This window comes from Rhinoderma darwinii, chromosome 12 (genome assembly GCF_050947455.1).
Source record: "Rhinoderma darwinii isolate aRhiDar2 chromosome 12, aRhiDar2.hap1, whole genome shotgun sequence".
Classification (NCBI taxonomy): Eukaryota; Metazoa; Chordata; class Amphibia; order Anura; family Rhinodermatidae; genus Rhinoderma; species Rhinoderma darwinii.
This window is the reverse complement of record NC_134698.1, coordinates 65770364-65791320: the sequence shown is the minus strand read 5'-3', so window position 1 is coordinate 65791320 and position 20957 is coordinate 65770364. Positions and strand designations below refer to the sequence as shown.

General features: G+C 42.9%; 1 protein-coding gene across 6 annotated transcripts in view; it reads right to left on the bottom strand.

Moving 5' to 3' along the window:
- PCNX4 (pecanex 4) overlaps positions 1–20630 on the bottom strand; it is a 34349-nt gene extending 13719 nt beyond the window's left edge. The window contains exons 1-8 of one of the 6 annotated variants that reach the window (XR_012851297.1): positions 20112–20456; positions 16605–16657; positions 14781–15524; positions 9316–9495; positions 7249–7751; positions 6557–6657; positions 5641–5763; positions 2207–2570 (exon numbers count right to left, since the gene is read on the bottom strand). Coding sequence is in view for 5 of the 6 variants with exons in the window: in XM_075843608.1 (XP_075699723.1) it covers positions 2207–2570; positions 5641–5763; positions 6557–6657; positions 7249–7751; positions 9316–9495; positions 14781–15469 (1960 nt within the window). In the remaining variant the exon portion in view is untranslated. Of the gene's footprint in view, positions 1–2206; positions 2571–5640; positions 5764–6556; positions 6658–7248; positions 7752–9315; positions 9496–14780; positions 15525–16604; positions 16658–19526; positions 19818–20111; positions 20457–20533 lie in introns of those variants that run through there. The other 5 variants (XM_075843608.1, XM_075843605.1, XM_075843607.1 and 2 more) reach the window with 5 other exon arrangements.
- Between the last annotated feature and the right edge of the window lie 327 nt (positions 20631–20957).

Below are 20957 nucleotides of genomic sequence, written 5' to 3'. Positions count from 1 at the left end.
AAGTTCGTACACCCCTCCGAGGAAAGGTGATCAGAAACAAAGCGGCACCGCACTCGCACGGGTACTTCTGCCGCCTCGTTTTAGGAATCGGTGGGGGTCTCAGTGCTCTGACTCCCACTGATCAAAACTTTTCACATGCCAAAAGTTTATTTACCCTTGAAATAATATTGTACTGTTTGTGGTGAGATCCCTAAAGTTAACCTGTCACGTTGAAAATGCAGTCCAGTCTGCCATCAGCATGTTATTGTGCAGGAGGAGCTGAGCAGGTTGATATATATTTTCATTTGCTGAAATATAAACATTGCTTGTTGTGTGACGAGAGTGCTGTATGTAATATAATATGTGAAGCTGCCATTCCCAGCATTGAGAACATGACACGAGAGGAGTGTTTCTGCCTGATTGTCATACTTCCCTCATGTGCTGTGGCAACACTCCATGGAAACGCCAGTAAACCATTTAGAAAACAAAGAATATAAAAGTTATACTCTCATCAAACTCCAGGGTGTAGAGCGGTGCCCATTTTTATCTTTACATGTTTGAAGCCATAGTTGCAAACACAATGTACTTAAAAGAGCATTTCAATATAATGACATGTCAGTGAGTCTTCTTATTAAAAAGTCAATTTAGGCATTTATTAGCTAAAGCTGCCCAGTCCTTTGCTGACTAAGGACTACTATTACAGTTCCCAGAGATTTTCACCCATGTATGCATCCGCCTGGGCATTTTGCTGCATAATTAGGCAGATTTGCCACTGGGCAGTCTGGGAAAACTGGATGGCAATTCCCATAGTATGGGAATCTATAAATAGGTACTCCAATACCCTTTTAAAAGCTCTGTCCACCTTCCCAAAAATGAAGCCACTCTGCAATTGGTCTTGATTAAAAAAAAATCCTACCATTTTGTGTCTACAGCTCCAGTATCTCCATGGTAACAGACTACAGGCAGGCCCTGTGTAGTCTGATCCTGCAATCATGCTCTCTACAATTTGTTCTCTACTTGTTGCTAATATTTTTCTTCTTTTTTTTTTTTGAAAGCCCGAGCCGTGCTTTCTATCACCTAAGTGCATAAAAAGTGCAGAAGTGCCACACAAAAAGTGCACAATGATGCGGTCTATCGCAGCCCTTCTCTTAAAAGAGAGAGGCCCCCCAACCCTCCAAACCATAGGCCTAGAGGATCGAGGATCCCCCCTTGCCGAAGCTTAGGTAGACCCAAACACACTCCTAGGCTTCTACCTGGGCTGCCTCCCCAGTGTCCACCTAGGAGCCTGCATCAAGGTCGCACCGCACCTCCCCTCCGAAGAAGGGAGGCCGGGTTACAGGGGAAAACGGAACCAGATGGCCACACATTTTCCCCCTAGACCTCAGGAGGGTCCCAAAAGGGCACCGCATCCCAAAATCCTTGTGATAAACGTGACAAACACACAGTGAAAGAACAAAATTAAATAAGTGGATGTGCGCTGTGATACAGCCTGGACATCCGCCAGGTATAAAAGTTCCTCATCTCCCAGCCAGAACAATAAAGGTGTGTGCTCAGAAGTGTGAAAGAGGAGTGCGTGCAAATGTGCCTTCACTCAGTGGGATCCCAGCCCCAGTGAGTTAGGGCACCCCAGGGTCACCAGCCCTGGGGCACATTGCAACTCGGGATTCCAAACTACCCGACCTCCTGACCTCGATCCGGCGGTCGCCTGGTCACCTACAAATGGTACCTTTAAACCAAATGCGTACACCAGAGCGATGACCGTTGTGCTTCCCTGCCCTCACCTCTGCGTTCTGTCATCCCCTACGATGGCCGCTGTACCACCGGCAGGGATGATTACTAACCTCAGCTTGAGCAGGTACTACACTTGATCTTAGCCAAAAGGCTGAGAAGCGACTTGTTGCTAATATACATTAGTAGGTTAACCAGAAGTAGGGTACAGATGGAAGAAGTATGACTGCAGGATCAGACTACACAGGGTTTGCTTCTTGTCTGTAACCATGCTGACATATAAGTCTGCATAGGAGCTGTAGACACACAACAATAGGACATTTGTAATGAAGACAATCTGCATTGAGACTTTGAAAAAAAAAATGGTTGCGAAGGAGGACATGTACTGTAAAACAGCATACTGTTTATAGGCTAACTTGCCTCTAAATTAACTTTTTAGGAGATTTAAGGGTTATAGCATGTAAATTTCAATGTTTAGCACCTATGTGATCACACCTACCAAGACTACCTGAAGCAAACACCGATTGCAGAGCAGCAGCAAAACCTGGAACCATTTGCTGATAATAGACTGTATCAGCACAGACACAAGCTGCAGCACCTACGGCACCCGGCCAACTACGGATAGGTCGTGGGAATCCAACCAGGAAGACGGGCAAAGTGAAAAGTGCCAGTAAAGGTGAGGAGAGCAGAGCAGATAGAATAATGAAGGTCAGCACCACAGGGAAGAAAATAATGTTCACTGTAATCAGACTGCTTGTCGATTTCCTCCTTTGTTTCTTCTCAGTCCAGGATGTCAGCAGAACAGTCAATGCAAACTGCAGCTTAGAGACTAACTGACATAGACGGTCACGAATAATAGCAACCTGGGAAAGATGGCAAAAGGTAAAATTACACATCTACAATACACGATACCAATGATTGCCCTGACAGCCCGACCCTGTAATAGGACAGTGAACCGACAATCAGTTCCCGGTCATTAAAAGCCCCTGAAAAAAAGCCTCATACGTACCAGCACTAGACGACCTGCATGACAAAAATGCATATTGCATGGGTATCAGGTGCACAGGCAATAATATGTTCATATCACCCAGCATCTATGTTATCCCAAAAAATAATCCTTGGCCCCAATTTCTATTTGTTCTACCGTAGCCCTACTTGCTCTAGCGAATGCAGTAAAAAATTATTTATCTGGATGATTATTATGCATGTGCTGTGTGTAAAATTGAGAGACACATGAAGAGAATAACATTGATGATCTTGTGATCTCGTTACAACGGCACATGTTAAGGGGTGGGATACATTATGTAGCAAGTGAATAGTCAGCCAAATTGTGATGGTTAGACGACTGGGTCAGAGCCTATCTACAACGGCAGGTCTTGTGGTGTGCTCCCAGGATACCTACCAAAAGTGGTCCAAGGACTTACAACCGGTGACAGGGTCATGGGCGCTCAAGGCTTATTGATGTGTGGGGGGAACGAAGGCTAGCCTGTCTGGTGCGATCCCACGGACCTACTGTAGTATAAATTGCTGAAAAAGTTAAGACTGGCTATGATAAAAAAGGTATCAGAACACACAGGGCATCGCAGACTGCAGCGTTTGGGGCTGCGTAGGCGCCGACCAGTCAGAGTGGCCATGCTGACCCATGGCCACCGCCAACATGATCATCAGAACTTGATCAATGGAAGAAGGAGGCCTGCTATGATGAATCATGTTGTTTTCTTTTACAATATGAAAACGGCCAGGTGCAAGTGCGTTGCTTACATGGGGAAGGATGGCACCAGGACGCACAATGGGTAGAAGGCAGTGTAATACTGTAGGCAATGTTCTGCTGGGAAACCTTAAGTGTACCTATACTTTCATAAAACTTTTAACATGTCATAGTGAGATGTCAGTAGTTTTCATAAGTGGGGGTCCGATCACGGAGACCCCCAGTGATTGCTAAAACGAGACGGTAGAAGCGTTTAGGTGATCGGTGTGCCGCTTAGTTTCTGATCGGCTTTGCTCAGCTAAATATGCGCCAAATCAAAGTTGGTATAAGGAAAAGTGTGTCTAACAGGTCAAGCAAGTTGCGCTAAATTTATCATACAGCATGCACCACTCTGATAAATTTGGTGCATCTTTGGACTGGTTTAAGTTTATGCGGTCTAAATCTTAGACAGCAGTCGTACAGTAGATCTGCCCCACTTTGGCTCATTCTAAATATTGTTTGCCTGATCTTATTAGGAACCAAAGATGAAGTCAGAAAACCGAATGCTACCCAAACAAATGTTACCAAAATATTAGGCTCTGTTCACATCTTTGTTATTTAGTTTCCGTCAGGGGTATCAGTATTTTTGACAGCAAGAATAGCACACTCTGCAGCACTATTATTGCCATCACAAATACCGGTACCTGTGACGGACCCCATTATAAGTCAATGGAATCCATCAGGATTTGTCTGAATACGGATCCAGCATTATGGTCATTGCTCCATTATAAAGGTAAGCCACAAATGTAAACACAAGCTTATCATTTACATATTATCTGCATTATTATTTGGATAGTGCGGGGATGAATTTACAATATGTACATAATATACATTATAGTGCCTTCTACAAATTTTGCAACACATGAGTAACATTCAAACGTTAAGTATTACAGAAATATTCATTGGGTTGCTTCATTTTCTGTGGTATATGTTTTGAAATAACATATGCAACAGGGTTAGTTGAGCAGGATGGTAAACCTCAGAACAGTCAGGTAAGAGTGCATAATAGAGAGAAGAATATGTACTGCACGTAATGGAAAGAATTCATGTAGTTCTCAGTTGTCTCTGAGCTAGTGTGTGGAACCGAACTGCCATCATGTCTTCTATACACTGCACACATAGAAGAGGAAAATCCTGCTCTCCTATCTCAATCTATCACATATACATATATAAAAGCTGCAGCAGCATGGAGGAGATTATACAGCAGTAAGGAGCAGTGAAACTGAGAATCCAGCACTGGGGTGAGAAATAACACCTACCAGGAAGCTGTAGCACATCTGTGTGTGTCTTTCTCACTCTGCTTCTGCCCCCTCCCCTCTCCACAGACTTGTATTCAGCGTGTCTGTTGCTGACCCATTCTCTCTAGCTACTCCCCCATCCCCATAGACTTGTATAGTCAGGCAATGAAGTGATACACCCTCAAATTCTGCAGCTATCAATTCTGCTCTAGAACGATCGACAGATAATGCTTGACAGCTGATTCAGGAATAGGAGACACCTAGTGGCAGTAAATTACACAGCATTTGCATGGATAAAAGAATTACATATTAACAGTAAGTTAATTACAAAGCTGTTCTATATCAGGTATGGTTAGATCAGCATAAGTTGTTTTAAAAGTTAGTGTCCATTTAAAAAAAAATCTAGGGTAAGATATGAGGAGTTACTTGCCAAGGTCCCCAAAATGGAGGTTGGTGGTCACCAGTCATATAGTATCGCTGGCTAATAAAATAAAATCTGCACGGCTTAGAAGACATAATTGATTTTTATGTCCTGTTCCCACTCCTGTTTGACGACAGTAACAAACAGCTCCCTATATCTCAGCTTTCTGGATTCCTGTGACATAGGGGGAGGGGAGCAGCATATTGGGGATTAACTGTAGTCATACAGGAAATACATTTTATTACATATTAGACGAATTAAGAGAATTAAAGTGTCACTTTATTTCTAATCTGCCACCTCGTCTTATATAGGCCATGAAGAGAAGCTAGCACACGGGGCGACCGTATAACGCCCAAGAACTCTCATGTACCAGTCCTGTCAATTAGTATAGGACCTGTGCACAAGACTCTTCAGCTGTCTTACCGTGCTACCACCCTATATAAGAACAAGCGGTTTGTCGGAAGTTTAATTCACCTTAATGAGAAATGTGTTACATTCCACATACCAGCTATGGGTTGCAAACTTACCAAAATTAGTCGTTTGCCAGTATCCAGCCCGACGTTCCACCATAAATTTGTATTAGTCACAAACAACTGTACAATAGATACAACAACCATCTCAAGCATAGCATTCTCTGTATTCTGCCAGATCTAAAAGAAGACCAGAAACAAATAATTGTAACAGAAATGAACTAAAATAAATTACCTGCGCTTACAAAATCCCAAACCTAACTATATCCATAGTGGCATACAGTGGAGTACCTGTATCTATTCTATCAAAGAAGATCATATTGAAAGAGAACTTGTTACCCTCTATTTTTCTATAAATTAATCAGTTTTCCAGGATTGTACATTGATGGACCCCTCCAATCAGCAGAATAAGGGAGCAATGGCACGCACTGGAGTCCCTTTACTGCAGCACCTGAATCCTGCCTGTTAAGATCATTGGACCTTTAACCTGCAATGGGCATCTTATAGATAAACTCTACAGTATCATGTAAAACAGGCATCACTTTCCAATCTATCAGTAAATGTTAGAATAATAGGGATGTAGAGATGTAACACATAGTACACATTGTGGTACTGGAATATTCCCGAAATCAGAGTCACCCACCCGACTAGTCATTGCAATGTGGACTGCAGCACATTGTTGTCATGAGCTTAAACACATTTTCCTAATAGTAATAATGTAAAGATGTCACTTGTCCCATGGCCTAATTACTAAATCAGTCAAAACTCGGTCATACACGTTAGATAGCTGTTGGCCGACGGCTATTCCTCCCGACTTCCCTGTACACTTGCACGCCCTGGCCCGGCGACAGGTTCCCTTTAAGTAGCCTATCAGGCAGGAAGGTTTGCTGCATAGCTGATCCTTATCTTAGATACAATTAGGCAGAACCAGGACGAGGTAGCACCAGAAGCCATCATGAAAATAATGCATTACCATCCTGTAAGCCCTTGTAAATCCAATGCAGACTGACACAGAGTGCAGGTTAAACAGTGAAGTGTCCAGAGAGAGGTAAGCTACCATTGCAAAAGGAGAGACTGAAATACAAAAAAAGGAAAAACAATCAATAAATTGAACATAAATTTCAATGCAAAACAAAGTTTTAGAAAAGTGCTAGACAGCAAAAATTATCTCATCAAACGCTGCATTTGTTTAGATTGAGGCTAGGGCTACACTGCGACTTTGGCTGCAACACATGTGGCATGACCAAAGATCGCTGTGTCACCCTGCCTGCATCGCAGTAATAAAAGTAATTTACGATTACGATTGTCGCAACCGCAACACGACAATCGCAAAAAATCCAGCATGTTCGGATTTCTTGCCTCTGTATGTCACGGTTGTGGCAACCTGTGGGTCGCAACACAGCTATATTCACTTTCATTAACTGCAGGCAGGGAAGGACCGTGACCTATGTTGTGGCCAAACTCGCAGTGTAGCCTTAGCTGAATTCTAAGCATGTAGAGCTCCATATTCCTGGCCAAAACGGAATTTTCCGTTTTTGTCTGGAATTTAGTCTGACATATAAGGTTTTTGGACAAAAGAGCAAATACTGCAAGTAAAACAATTATATCATTTCTTGGTTTTATATGTGTCACATCTGAAAATATAGAATCGGTCTAACTACTTACCCAGCATGAGCAAAATCCTCCTTACAAGAGCTGCTTTTCGTAATCGGCTTTGTTTCTTCATGAAGACATTTAACATCCGAATATCATTCTGAAAAAAGGGATTCCTTACAATCCCTAATATATAAGCACCTTGAATTTCTTTGAGAATCCATAAAAAAGCTAAAAGTATGATGAGACAATACCCGACAATGGCCTGAGGACTTTGTAAGGAAAAGGTGGAACAACAGTAGTGATGTAACAAGCTGGACTCCAGCAGAACCAATATAAGAATCACGCAGTACATCACAGGTTCTTTCCAAGTCATCTTCCAGAGGAAAGCATCGCAGTTATTTGTGGATTTCATGTGTTTCTTCACATAATGTTTGAGAACTATTCCAATCTCTGTTAAATTAAGACTAAGAATAAAGCCAAGTCCAGCTATAAACAGAACCAGACCTTGAGAGTTTGGAATGAAATACGCTGATATGGTTACCCCCACTGATATTCCAAACATAACTAGCAACCTGTTAAAAACAATAAAAATAAATAAGAAAAATGCAAACAAAGAATTAAAATAAGTGATAAATACAAAACACAAAGGTGTCCTGCGTTTAATATATAGGGTAAGGACACAGTGTCTCAACACTGCGGATTTTCCGCAACGGATCTCATTGCGGAAAATCCGCAGCATATTACAGCAGCAGGGTGGATTAATTGACCTGCGGTGCGTTTTTAAAAAAATACGCAGCATGTCAATGTAAGCTGTGGTATCGCTGCTCTTTTGTTGCGGGTTTTTACTATTTAATTCAAAGGGGAGGTAAAACCCACAACAAATAGGCAAATGTTGCGATTTTTGCGGCAAAAAAAGCTACTATTCCACTGCAAACATCGCAATTCTGAAAAGAAAAAAAAAGAATTTTTTTTTGTGGAATCAAAATTAATAAAAAAAGGTTAATACTTACCCCCGGGCGTAGTCATAGCAACGTGTTCCCCTGTTCTCTGTCCAGGCCGGCCTGGGATGACGATTCTCCCATGTGACTGCTGCAGCGTTCACATGGACTGCAGTATCATTCCAGGAGGCACTTAGAAAAGAGGGACGCGTCACTATGACAACGCCCGGGTGGTAAGTATAAACTTTTTTATTTCCTGCAGCGTTTCCGCAGCGGAGATTCCATCTGAAAAATCTGCACCACAATTTTTTGCGGTTTTTCCGGCAGAGTTCCCTGCATGTTCCACAACGGATGCGCTGTGTACTTTTATGCAGCATATCCGCCCTGTGTGTCCTTACCCTTAAAGTGAGTGAGAGCGACCATAGAGGCTTTTCAGGAATGGGGCTCACTAGGGGTGGGTAGTGGTGCTTTTTATTATCGACACCCAAAAGAGAGTTGGTGATTGCACCAGAACCTACTAGTATAGAACTACTAAACACTTATTGACAAGTAATGGCCTCCGTGCAACCCTGTTGTCAAAGAGTTTTGATTTTGACACAATGATGTGGAGTCCAGAGTGACATCACATTATCTGACTGTGGCAGCCAATCAGTGGCGTGAGATCACTATAGACAAAACATCAAGGTGGCTAGCAGTAATTGGCCACCACATCATTGCATCGTAATAATACAGAATGGTGGGAATGTATGGTGATCGGCCACAAGGGAAGGCGAACAACGGATTGTCAGAAAACACAAATATAATCCTCACCGAATAATAAACAGTTCAGGAGTAGGCAGGGAACAGTCATTCTGCACTAAAGCAAGTGAGAGGATGGGTCTGTACAGGAGCTTGTAGACCTACCGTTGTCACCCACTTAATATGGCAACTGGTTCTGAGCAATGGCTTGCACATATTCAAATTGTGCAAAACATACATCATGAGAGGCGAAATAATTCATGGGGGCATAAATGACTCCCATATGAGTAATGCAAATAGAAAGCCCCGCTGTCTTATTTTTAAAATTTTGGATAAAAGCGGCCATGCAAATTATATTGCTACTAAAAACAAAAATCTAAACAAAAATTAGAAACATCAAGCAAGTTTTACATTCATGAATAATACCAACATCTCATATATCAACATACAAAAAAAATACCTTAAATTACTGGACATTGGCGACCCCCCTAATATAAATTCCAGTATCTGCTCCATTCCCCAAAGAACAAGTGCGTCAAGTGGTGGTAGGATACCCAGAGCCCAAAGAAAGGGCAAAAACAGAAAGATGACGTGTAGGACTTTGTTGGCCCAAACCAGAGCTGGTACAGTTGTAACAAATCTGCAAAGAAATCAAGTATTACAAAAGTTACAATCTTGGGAAGGTAAACGGACTCTAAAAAAATCACTTAAAAAAAACCAAACAATGTTTGTTATATGGCTACAAACTAAAAATAATAAAAACAAGAAAATAAAAAAATCAGCAGTACAGCAAGTACTTTAGAAGGCTGCAAAATGTCTAATGGTCTTATGTCGAGTAAGAAACCTTTAGACAATTTAGTGAACTGCATCTACAACATTCTTTGACTTTACGGAGATGTAGAAAATAAAATATCTGCTCTATTTCAGAGGCACATTTGGTCACCTATATGAAGCCAACCATAGAGTTTAGTTGGCCGCTTCACGGATGACTCATCTTTGATCTGAAAACAAACAACATAAGTCTTTTATTGCCCAATGAAGTTAGAAAAGGCTCCACGTTGGGCTGGGAAATTAATCGAATAATAATCGAAATTCAGTGCAATTAATCTACGTCATCTTGTGAATTTCGGTTTTATCAACTATTTTTTTGTGTTTGAGCTGTATCTGCATCTTGAGGACGCAGATACAGTTGAATCCAATGGTAGAGCAGTGGGCCATAAAGTCCCTGCTCTACCATTCACTATGTATCGCCAGAAACGAGGTAGTGACGTCATCGCTCCTGCCTGCACCGTGCCACACAGACCAGACCAGCAGAGGGATGTCCTCCACTCATCGTTGGAACAGGTTAGGTGAGTATGTATATTATTATTTTTATCAGGCACTATCAGGGTCAGCTATGGGGGCGTTATACAGTGTAGGGACAGCTTTGGGGGACTTTATACTGTGTGGGGTGCAGCTATAGGGGAATTATACTGCATGGAATTCAGTTATAGGGGCATTATACTACATAGAAGCAGCTATAGGGGCATTATACTGTGTGGAGGGCAACTACAGGGGTATTATACTGTGTGGGCCAGTTATGTGGGCATTATAATGTGTGGGGGCAGCTATGGGGGCATTATAATGTGTGGGGAGCGCTATGGGGGAAATATACTGTGTTCGGAGCGCTATGGGGAAATATACTGTGTGGGCAGCTGTATGGGGCAATATACTATGGGGAGCTTTATGGGCCAATATACTGTGTGGGGAGCAGCGTCAGGGGGTATATTATATACAGTAGTATACAGCAAGCTCAGGGAATAAATATGAATTCAATGGCGTAGCATGCAGGGGGTGTGGTATGCAAAATGGGGTGTGGCCTAAATAATTGTTCATTAATCGTAAACGAGGTTACATACTCAATTAATCGTGATTTTTATTTAGGTCATAATCGGCCAGCCATAGCTCCACACATGTGGCCTATAAAAGTACAGGCTGACATGGACATCCCACCTTATGCACCTCATTCATCATCTGTCAGCAAGATCAAGAACGGTCGATTCTGAATCACAAACCACTAAAAAGGTCCAACCTCTTTGATCTATCTTTTGGAAGTTACCTGCATGGGATTATTCACATGGCTTTACTTTTACTTAGTGCCAAGATAAAGATGGATTCCCAATAGAGGGAAGAAGGAAAAATAATTTTTTCATTTGAGTTCCCAGTACCCAAAAGAAAGTTCTTCTCTCTGTTGAGCTCTAAATCCTTTTTTTGCCAAAAAATATAAAATAAAATCCTATACATAGGGCTTATATATTTATTCTCCATAAGTGTAAATATTTCCACTGACTGTCATTTGTAGGTAAATTTTATCTAATATCAATTAATGTGGACCAACCTCATATATATATTTATTAAGAAAAGCCTCCATCACCTGACACTAACAACATCACCCACATGTCTTGTCCATAATAATTTAAAGCGGTTGTCCACGACCAGACAACTGATGACCTATCCACAGGATAGGTTATCAGTATATGATCGGTGGGGGTTCGACACCCGGACTCCGCACTGGTCAGCTGTTCTGGCTGCCTCCGGGCACCGGATGTTTTGAATGGTATGCAGTAGTGGGAGCCGGAAGCAGATGGCTCCTGTCACAGTATAGCAGCTGTGCTGCAACTCTGCTCCTATGCATAGAAGCAGAGCTGAAATTCTGCAAAACGGCCGCTATGCAGTTGTTGGAGTCATCTGCTTCCGGCTCCAACTACTGCTAACCGTTCAAAACATCCGGTGCCCGGAGGCAGTCAGAACATCTGATCGGTGCAGGGTTCGGGTGTCGGACAAAGCTGTGACAAAGCTAAACTAGTGCTGCAACACCTTCATTCTCACTAACATCACCCACATGCCTGGTCCTTAATAATTTAAAGGGGTTGTCCACGACCAGACAACTGATGACCTAACCACAGGATAGGTCATCAATATAAGATCGGTGGGGGTCCGACACCCGAAACCTGCACCGATCAGATGTCACACGTCTTGTCCTTAATAATTTAAAGCGGTTGTCCACGACCAGACAACTGATGACCTAACCACAGGATAGGTTATCAGTATATGATCGGTGGGGGTCCGACACCCGAACCCTGCACCGATCAGATGTTCTGGCTGCCTCCGGGCACCGGATGTTTTGAACGGTTAGCAGTAGTTGGAGCCGGAAGCAGATGACTCCAACAACTGCATAGCGGCCGTTTTGCAGAATTTCAGCTCTGCTTCTATGCATAGGAGCAGAGTTGCAGCACAGCTGCTATACTGTGACAGGAGCCATCTGCTTCCGGCTCCCACTACTGCATACCATTCAAAACATCCGGTGCCCGGAGGCAGCCAGAACAGCTGACCAGTGCGGAGTCCGGGTGTCGAACCCCCACCGATCATATACTGATAACCTATCCTGTGGATAGGTCATCAGTTGTCTGGTCGTGGACAACCGCTTTAAATTATTAAGGACAAGACGTGTGACAAATGATCAGTGCAGGTTTCGGGTGTCGGACCCCCACCGATCTTATATTGATGACCTATCCTGTGGTTAGGTCATCAGTTGTCTGGTCGTGGACAACCCCTTTAAATTATTAAGGACCAGGCATGTGGGTGTTGTTAGTGAGAATGAAGGTGTTGCAGCACTAGTTTAGCTTTGTCACAGCTGTTTTTTACACAGCACCACTTCCATCTACCCGCTGTGAAGAGAACTGCAACATAGCCCCATTCTCTGCCCATTCATTGTTGAGACTGGTGGAGGCCCCAGAGTTCGCACCCCTACCAACCACGAAGAATATGCTATGCCCCTTCTGCATATCCCCATTATATACTTTGACTGGGATATGGTATAGTGACAGACCCCTTTATCAAGAAAAATACCACCATTTGGGGTGCAGCAATACAGACTGCTCCATATGTCAATGGCATAGTTCTCTCTGACTGGCTGAGGGATCAAGTGGACATATTTACCATTTCCAAAATTTCCAAACGCAATGCACTATTTCAAAGTGCCCCTCACAGATTAAGGAAAAGTTTTACCTAAAGTACTAATGATGCTTTAAATAATGGCAGGTCCCTGCTCCTCATGCGCCATTCACATCTAATTTTTAGATGGACTGCAGAATTGTTTTATAGCACCTCTGAACTCTAGTTCGAATACTGTACAGACCGGTTTTACCCGTCATGGACATGTTACAGATATTATTAAAAATGTCCCTGTCTCAGTTGTGCCTCCTATTGAAGGCGTTTTCCCACAGGATATGCCAGAAATGTCCAATAAATGCGAGTCCCAACTATGGAGCCCACACACATCTCTAGAACGGGGCCCTCTGACCCCCAACCCACCTTCTCTTGCTCTGCGGTCACTTTCTGACGAGGTGGTTAGGAGTACGAAAACAGCCGAGGTCGCTAAGCTACGCTATTTCTGTAACTCCTATATAAGCGAATGGGAGTTACGGAGACAGCGTAGCACAGTGAGCTCCCTAGTTCTGAAAACAGCATAGCTTGCCGTACTGCTTCCGTAACTCCCATTCACGTCTATGGGGCTTACCGAAACAGCGTAGCTCAGTGAACTAGGCTGTTTCCGTACTCCAGACCACCTTGTCAGTCATAAATACCTATATAGAACCAGACCTAACAATAAACGTTATGGTAAACGTCCACACATATCAAGGAAAACAAGTAATAAATACCTATAACTGTATGTGAGGACAGATATATGCACCCCTAAGGGTAAAATATAAAACCCAGTACAACCAAAGAATTTGCAAAAATATATAATCCTTTATTACAATAAATTCAAGAACATTTTGGCCATCAAGACCTAAAAACCACAAACAATTAAAATATGCACAGTGGACAACATGGGATTTATTGACAAATGGCATATATACAATAAATCAAAAAATGCCAAACAAGAATCATACTGTCAGTCATGCCATAAATGTGTATACTCAAATGAATATATAGCAGAAGCCTGGAGCTGTTTCTCCAGAAAGATATGCAAAGACTTAACAGTATAGTATAGACCCTGGTCAAAAAATGACATGCAAAAAAAGCTAAGTAGCCAACACTGAGTAGTCAGTGTGAATATGTAGATATAGAAACCAGAAAATCACCTAAAGTCATAATAAGTCCCAGAAGCCATACCAACCAATATATTGCATGCCAGATCAGTGTAAATGAATGTCCACAGCAGGAGCCCCTGGTTTCTATATCTACATATTCACACTGACTACTCAGTGTTGGCTACTTAGCTTTTTTTGCATGTCATTTTTTGACCAGGGTCTATACTATACTGTTAAGTCTTTGCATATCTTTCTGGAGAAACAGCTCCAGGCTTCTGCTATATATTCATTTGAGTATACACATTTATGGCATGACTGACAGTATGATTCTTGTTTGGCATTTTTTGATTTATTGTATATATGCCATTTGTCAATAAATCCCATGTTGTCCACTGTGCATATTTTAATTGTTTGTGGTTTTTAGGTCTTGATGGCCAAAATGTTCTTGAATTTATTGTAATAAAGGATTATATATTTTTGCAAATTCTTTGGTTGTACTGGGTTTTATATTTTACCCTTAGGGGTGCATATATCTGTCCTCACATACAGTTATAGGTATTTTTTACACCTTGTCAGTCAGTTGCCGGAGAGTAGTGAGAGCAAAAGAAGATTGGACGGGGGGTCAGGGGGCCCCGTTCTAGAGATAGGTGGGACTCGCATCTATCTGACATTTATGGCATATCCTGTAGATATGCTATATATGTCAAGGGTGGGAAAATTCCTTTAAAGAGGTTACCGCACAGATCTGCTTCTACAGAAACACTAGATTTGGAACAATTGCATGAAAATCTGTACATTTCTGAAACTATCTAATAAGGAAAGAAAAGAAAAAAGCAACAGTAATATTTACCTGTGTGCAAGATCAACAGCAATAAAAGCACATATATAGACAGGTCTCAGAAGGGGAGAGATTTCATAAGTGTCTTGTGCATGAAAAGTAGCTGTCTCTGTGGCCGAGTTGACGATTAGAGAATATTCCCCTATGCAAATTGTTACCCAACCGAAAATAAAAATCATAACTGTTCCTCCTGTGTTTCCGTACAACAAGTTTATCCTGTAGGGCATCAAATACCATGTACCCAGACCACACAGAAGCCCAGCTAGGATGGAATGAAATATTACGTTTGCGATAAACTTTTTGCCTGGGATTATGAATTTCACAGTCTCTGAGCCAAGGCAGCTTGAAAAGTCAAAGTCATCTTCATCTGTGAGGGTGTTTTGATTGTGCAGTCTTTCTATGGTGGAGGTCTTCCTGCGGGCATACTGATTTAAAAGCTGAATAACAAAGGAGGCAACGAGCATCAGTCCTGCCGACAGTGCGGCGGCATAATAGTCTTCTAAGATTTGTACTTCGTATAGCACAGTACCTACACCGCCTAAGACCCATGGTGTCAGAAACAATATGACTTGATTGATGTATACGTAAGGGGGAGCACCGTAACCCAACTTGAATCGTGGACCGCCAAGTATCGTCTGTGGAAAACGTTTCCAAAAGAATTCCTGCTTGTAATCATTTAGTAAGGGAACATCAGGACCCATTCTTCTTAATCACAGCTTTGGGGTTGGTTTCATTTTTTATGTGAAACGGTGATATCTAAAAGATAGAAAAAAACACAATAAAACAACCACAGGGCCACAAGTGGCAAACATGTCACCGGTCATACTCCTATAAATACACAATCAGCATAAAGTCTCATGCACACATATGGCTCCATACAACCTTCAAGTTGTGCAGAGCCGTAATACGGCACCCATAGCAGTCTACTGAGTTGTACTGTACCCACATATGGCTCCAATTTTAGATGGAGGAATGTTCCATGAGACAGCGGACTATAGGGGTATTTTGCTTTTAGAGTAGATTATCTCCTTTATTAGGTGCCGGACAGAGGCACTATACAGCAGCACTTGACTACTTTGTACGGATCTGCAGGTAATCTGTGTGCCCCCAAACATGCCCCAGGTACATGGAGCCGTAAGGCCATATGCACATGTTGCGTATTATGTACTGATTTGCACGCTTTTTATTACGGGAAAATCTGCACCGTAACACAATATCAGCAAAGTAAATTAGAATTCAAGTTATCTTATCTACACATGGCAGAGTTTTTCCAAACATAAATTGACATGTGGGGCGTATTTTAAAATCCGCAGAATGTCAATTTATCTGCGTTTCCGTCTCAGAACTGTATCTGACAAATTTATATTCACCAAAATCCACAGCATAAAATCTGCACCTGTTTCCGCATCAAAATGTAAAATCCGCACCTAAAAACGCATAAAACAAAATGCAATATTAAGCGAGGATTTTACCTGCGGAATTTCCTGTGGTTTTGAAGTGGATTTTCTGCATCGAATTCTGCATACCTGCCCAGGTGTCGCCAAAAAACAAACAAACTGTGCACCCTGCTTGTCATACTTTTTCTTTTATGGCCCCTTGTCTCACCTATCTTGTCCAATATATAAGTGACATATTTATTTTTATCCCCTCAAAGGCCTCCTAGAAGTAACATATATAAATTATTATTATTTTCATTGCGCTGACTTCTACGGAGCAGCCATAACAAGCTAGCATGACAAACATACAGGCAGTCGCAGCCGGCGAGGAAATCCCTAGCGTCAGATCTCATGGGAATATCTACGATTTATAAACATGAATTAACTTCGTACACAGTACCTGCCAAACGAATGGATTTGCTTCTCTCGTTTGCATCACAAGATTTGGATTTCCTGTTATTAGAGAAAAGATTACGATTCAATATATTGTTAACAATAAACACTTAAAATAAGAAGCAAACTAACAGCAGAAATTAAAACGTCCCATAAATAAATGAGTTGTATCAATAAAAAATCTGTCCGTGTAGATACAGGCAGCTCACCCTCCTTCACGTCACATAATAGGTATCCGGGATAGAGTTTTGTCATTAAATACAACTTCTAAATCAAAAACATTTCCTTTTCTTCACATGGACAAACTTTTAAGTTGAAGAACATTTGTCTCTAATGTGTTCCCTTAGTAAACTGAACACCTAGCAACCCCAAACACTGACACAGCACACCATCCCATTCAGGTGACTGGTCTGAAAAGACAGCCGGGCAATGTTAACCCTGAAGGGCCAAGGTAATTTTGTCTTTTGTTAACCTACACAATAAGTTGTCCCACACGAGTGAACGCGAACCACAACGACAAAATGGCACAAACGGAGTCGCGTGTCATAAATATCTTCATTATGGTCAACCCGACCTAAAATCACCATAAAAATACAAATAAAAAAAAGAAAATGGAAGAGCTCCATCGTACAAGACACAAAAATTATAATACACCCGATTCCATCCGCAGAAGTATCAAACCATACAAATTATAACTAAATCCAAAAAATGAAAGGGTTTATCCCAAGTCAGGGCACGGAATATAAATACTGACCCACAATGCACTATTTTATCCGGCAAAAACGACGGCATCTGCGTCAGAGGCTCCTCCACAGATGTGACCAGAGAATTAGACTTTTGTCTACAGGACCAGACCATTTTTTTTATCTTTACTCCTCATGATTATTAATTCTTAGTGCCAGTAGCCAAACACCACAAATAGGTTGTTAAAGTGTAACTAAGGGTATGTTCACACACACTAATTACGGACGTAATTCGGGCGTTTTTACCCCGAATTACGTCCGAAAAATGCGGCTTGAAAGCGTTGACAAACATCTGCCCATTGAAAGAAATGGGCTGACATTTGTCTGTTCACACGAGGCGTATATTTACGCGTCGCTGTCAAAAGACGGCGCGTAAATAGAAGCCCGCGCCAAAGAAGTGACCTGTCACTTCTTGGGGCGTAATTGGAGCCGTTATTCATTGACTCCAATGAAAAGCAGCGGCAATTACGTCCGTAATGGACGCGGCGTTCAAGCGCCTGCACATGCCGTTACGGCTGAAATGACGGGGCTTTTTTCTCCTGAAAACAGCCCCGTAATTTCGGCCGTTACGGACGCTGTAGTGTGAACATACCCTAAACGTTGAACAAACTTCTGACAAGTCAGAGAGACATGTCAGAAGTTTTCATTGCTAAAACGAAGCGGCAGGAGCCGCTTGGTATCTGTTCAGCTTTTCCGGAAAGCCGATGTAGCGGTGTACGGCTCGTAGACTTTCTATTGAGCCCATACACCGCTACATTGATTTCCATAAAAAGCCAAACAGAAACGAAGCGGCTCAGCGCTTACATGAGCGCTTCTGCAGCTTCGTTTTAGCGATTGCTGGGTGTCTCAGTGCTCGGACCCCCACCAATCCAAACTTCTGACATGTCAGAAGTTTGTTGAACATTCAGTTACCCTTTAAAGGAGGGAATGACACCACTGGGACCCTCTCACCGGTCAGTAGAATGAGGGTCCCATGACACCCATTCGGCAATGCCAGAAAAAAAACGCAGCATGCAGTGCTATGTATTCAGATTAAATGACAGACACCGTGACTGAAACCAGATGAACCCTATTAAAGTCAATTGGGTCTGTTGGGTGCGGTTAGTATCCGTCATAACAACGGGAATACGGACGCAGATGTGAACTCAGATACATTAATGTTGGTACACAGTAGTCCTTACATCAGTGAATGGAATTATACAACTAAGGATATGTTTTCATATGCGGATCGTACCACCAGTACCCGACATAGACGGAATCTGACGCAAAGCCCCGACAGACCCCATCATATGTCAAATGTTGTTCCACCCATTAATGTGCACTACAGGCAGTATAAAAAGGGGCTGTCCAGGTTTGGGGCTACTTTTTATACTGATAACCTATCCGCAGTATAATCAGTGTATGGTCAGTGTAGATAGGACCCCTGACCCCGCACCGATCAGCTGTTCCGGCTTCCCTTGTGCCGCCAGAAGCTCTGCAGTGGTTGGTGCCAGAAGCAGAAGGCTCCAGTTAGGGCCCATTCACACAAACGTGAATAATGTCCCTGTGCTGCGCATGGAAATCACGAGCAGCACACGGAGCCATTGATTTCAATGGGTCCGTTCACACATGCGTGAATATTCACGTACCGAGAATCCGCTGCGTGAAACTCACTGCATGTCCTATATTGGTGCGTTTTCACACACCTACGCGCCCATTGAAGTCTATGGGTGCGTGAAAACCACGCACCGCACACGGATGCACATCCGTGTGCGGTGCGTGATTTGCGCATCAATTCGATTGAAAAGAAAAAAAGATGTGCTTTGCGAGTGCGTGAATAACGCGTGCTACTCGCAAAACACAGATGCCTAACGCAACGCACACGGACCAGATTCACGTGCGTTTTTCACGCGCGATCATCTGATACGCTCGCGTGAATGAGGTTTTACTGAATAGCGGATGTGCTGGGTTACTGCAGCTCTTCTATTCATTTGAATAGGAGCAGAGCTGCAATACTACAGCACAGCCGCTATACGGTGGTCAGAGCCTTTTGCTTCCGGCGCCGACCCCTATATAACATCCAGGGTGAAAACCGCTAGAAATCCACAGGTGCACATAAAGTTTGGTATAATCAATGCTTAACACTAAATACACAATATACGCAGAAAAAATATACGATTTGCTGTGGATGTCTGTGACTAAATTACCTGCGGTTTTTTTTTTAAGATTCCGCTGCAGATTTCTAAGAGTGCATTTAGATAAGACGTTTTTGGCCACGCAACAACAAAAAAAAGCAACAAAATTTTCAGCAAAAAAGACGCAGTTTGCGATACAGTCATTTGCGATAGTTACTGCACGGCCACAAACGTCTCCTCTAAAAACACCCCAAGCCAAAAACCTTCTTGTGACATACGCATAAAATAATTTGAGGCATTTTCCGAATACAAAAGTGTTGGAAAAGAAAACAGCGAAAAACTAAGTGGTCTTATGTATATCCAAATCCTAGTGCTGACATGTGGTGCAGTTACGCCTAGCAACCAATTAGACGTCAGTTTTCATTTTTTGAGAGCAAGATAGAAAATGTAAGAAGTGATAGGATTGGTTGCTATGGGGAAGTGCGCTGCACTAGTGAGGCCCACATGGTTACCACACACCAGGAGATAATTACGTCACACCGCTAAGACATTACCTCAAATTACAACCCATAGAGGTTTTTTTTAAATAAATGACCCTCAGTGAACACGGTCTGCATTGCATTTACATATAAACAACCTACAGAGGGCGCTTATTACCAATCACTCTTTATTTACTGCATTATACATCGTACATTCCTCCGGCAGCGATGGGGTTAAACCAGGCTAGCGATGGCGGCCTTACATAATAATAACACAGCACCCGGTGCTGCCCCCTCTGCCGGTACAGGTGATAGTTAGGCCTCTGTCGTTTTCCGCCCTTCCCATAGTTCCGCTGCACTCACCCGCCCCCCCCCTCGGCTAGCGGGCCGCGGCGCTCATCAGGCGGCTCCCAGCGCCGGTGCTGTAGATACAGCCTCCATTTGCTCTTCACCTCCCTCCTCCTCATCCCCTCGCTGAGGTGGAGGGGGCGCGCGCAATATGGCGGGAGCCCGCAGAGATGTGCACATATTACAGCCTGTGGAAATCAAATGTCGCGTCATTGTTATGTCCATTATAGCTTTATTGTTATATATTATTACATGACATCTGCCTGGGCCACATAACTGTCGTAGAAACTCGTCAGAGGGTGCATCTTGTGCTTTGACCCCCATTATTCTCCCGAACAAAGAAGCTGCAACTCGCCCTCCCTCAGGCGAAACTAAAACCAGCCATTAGGGTATGTGCACACACACTAAATACGTCCGTAATTGACGGACGTATTTCGGCCGCAAGTCCCGGACCGAACACAGTGCAGGGAGCCGGGCTCCTAGCAGCATACTTATGTACGATGCTAGGAGTCCCTGCCTCGCTGCAGGACAACTCTCCCGTACTGTAATCATGTTTTCAGTACGGGACAGTTGTCCTGCAGCGAGGCAGGGACTCCTAGCATCGTACATAAGTATGATGCTAGGAGCCCGGCTCCCTGCACTGAGTTCGGTCCGGAACTTGCGGCCGAAATACGTC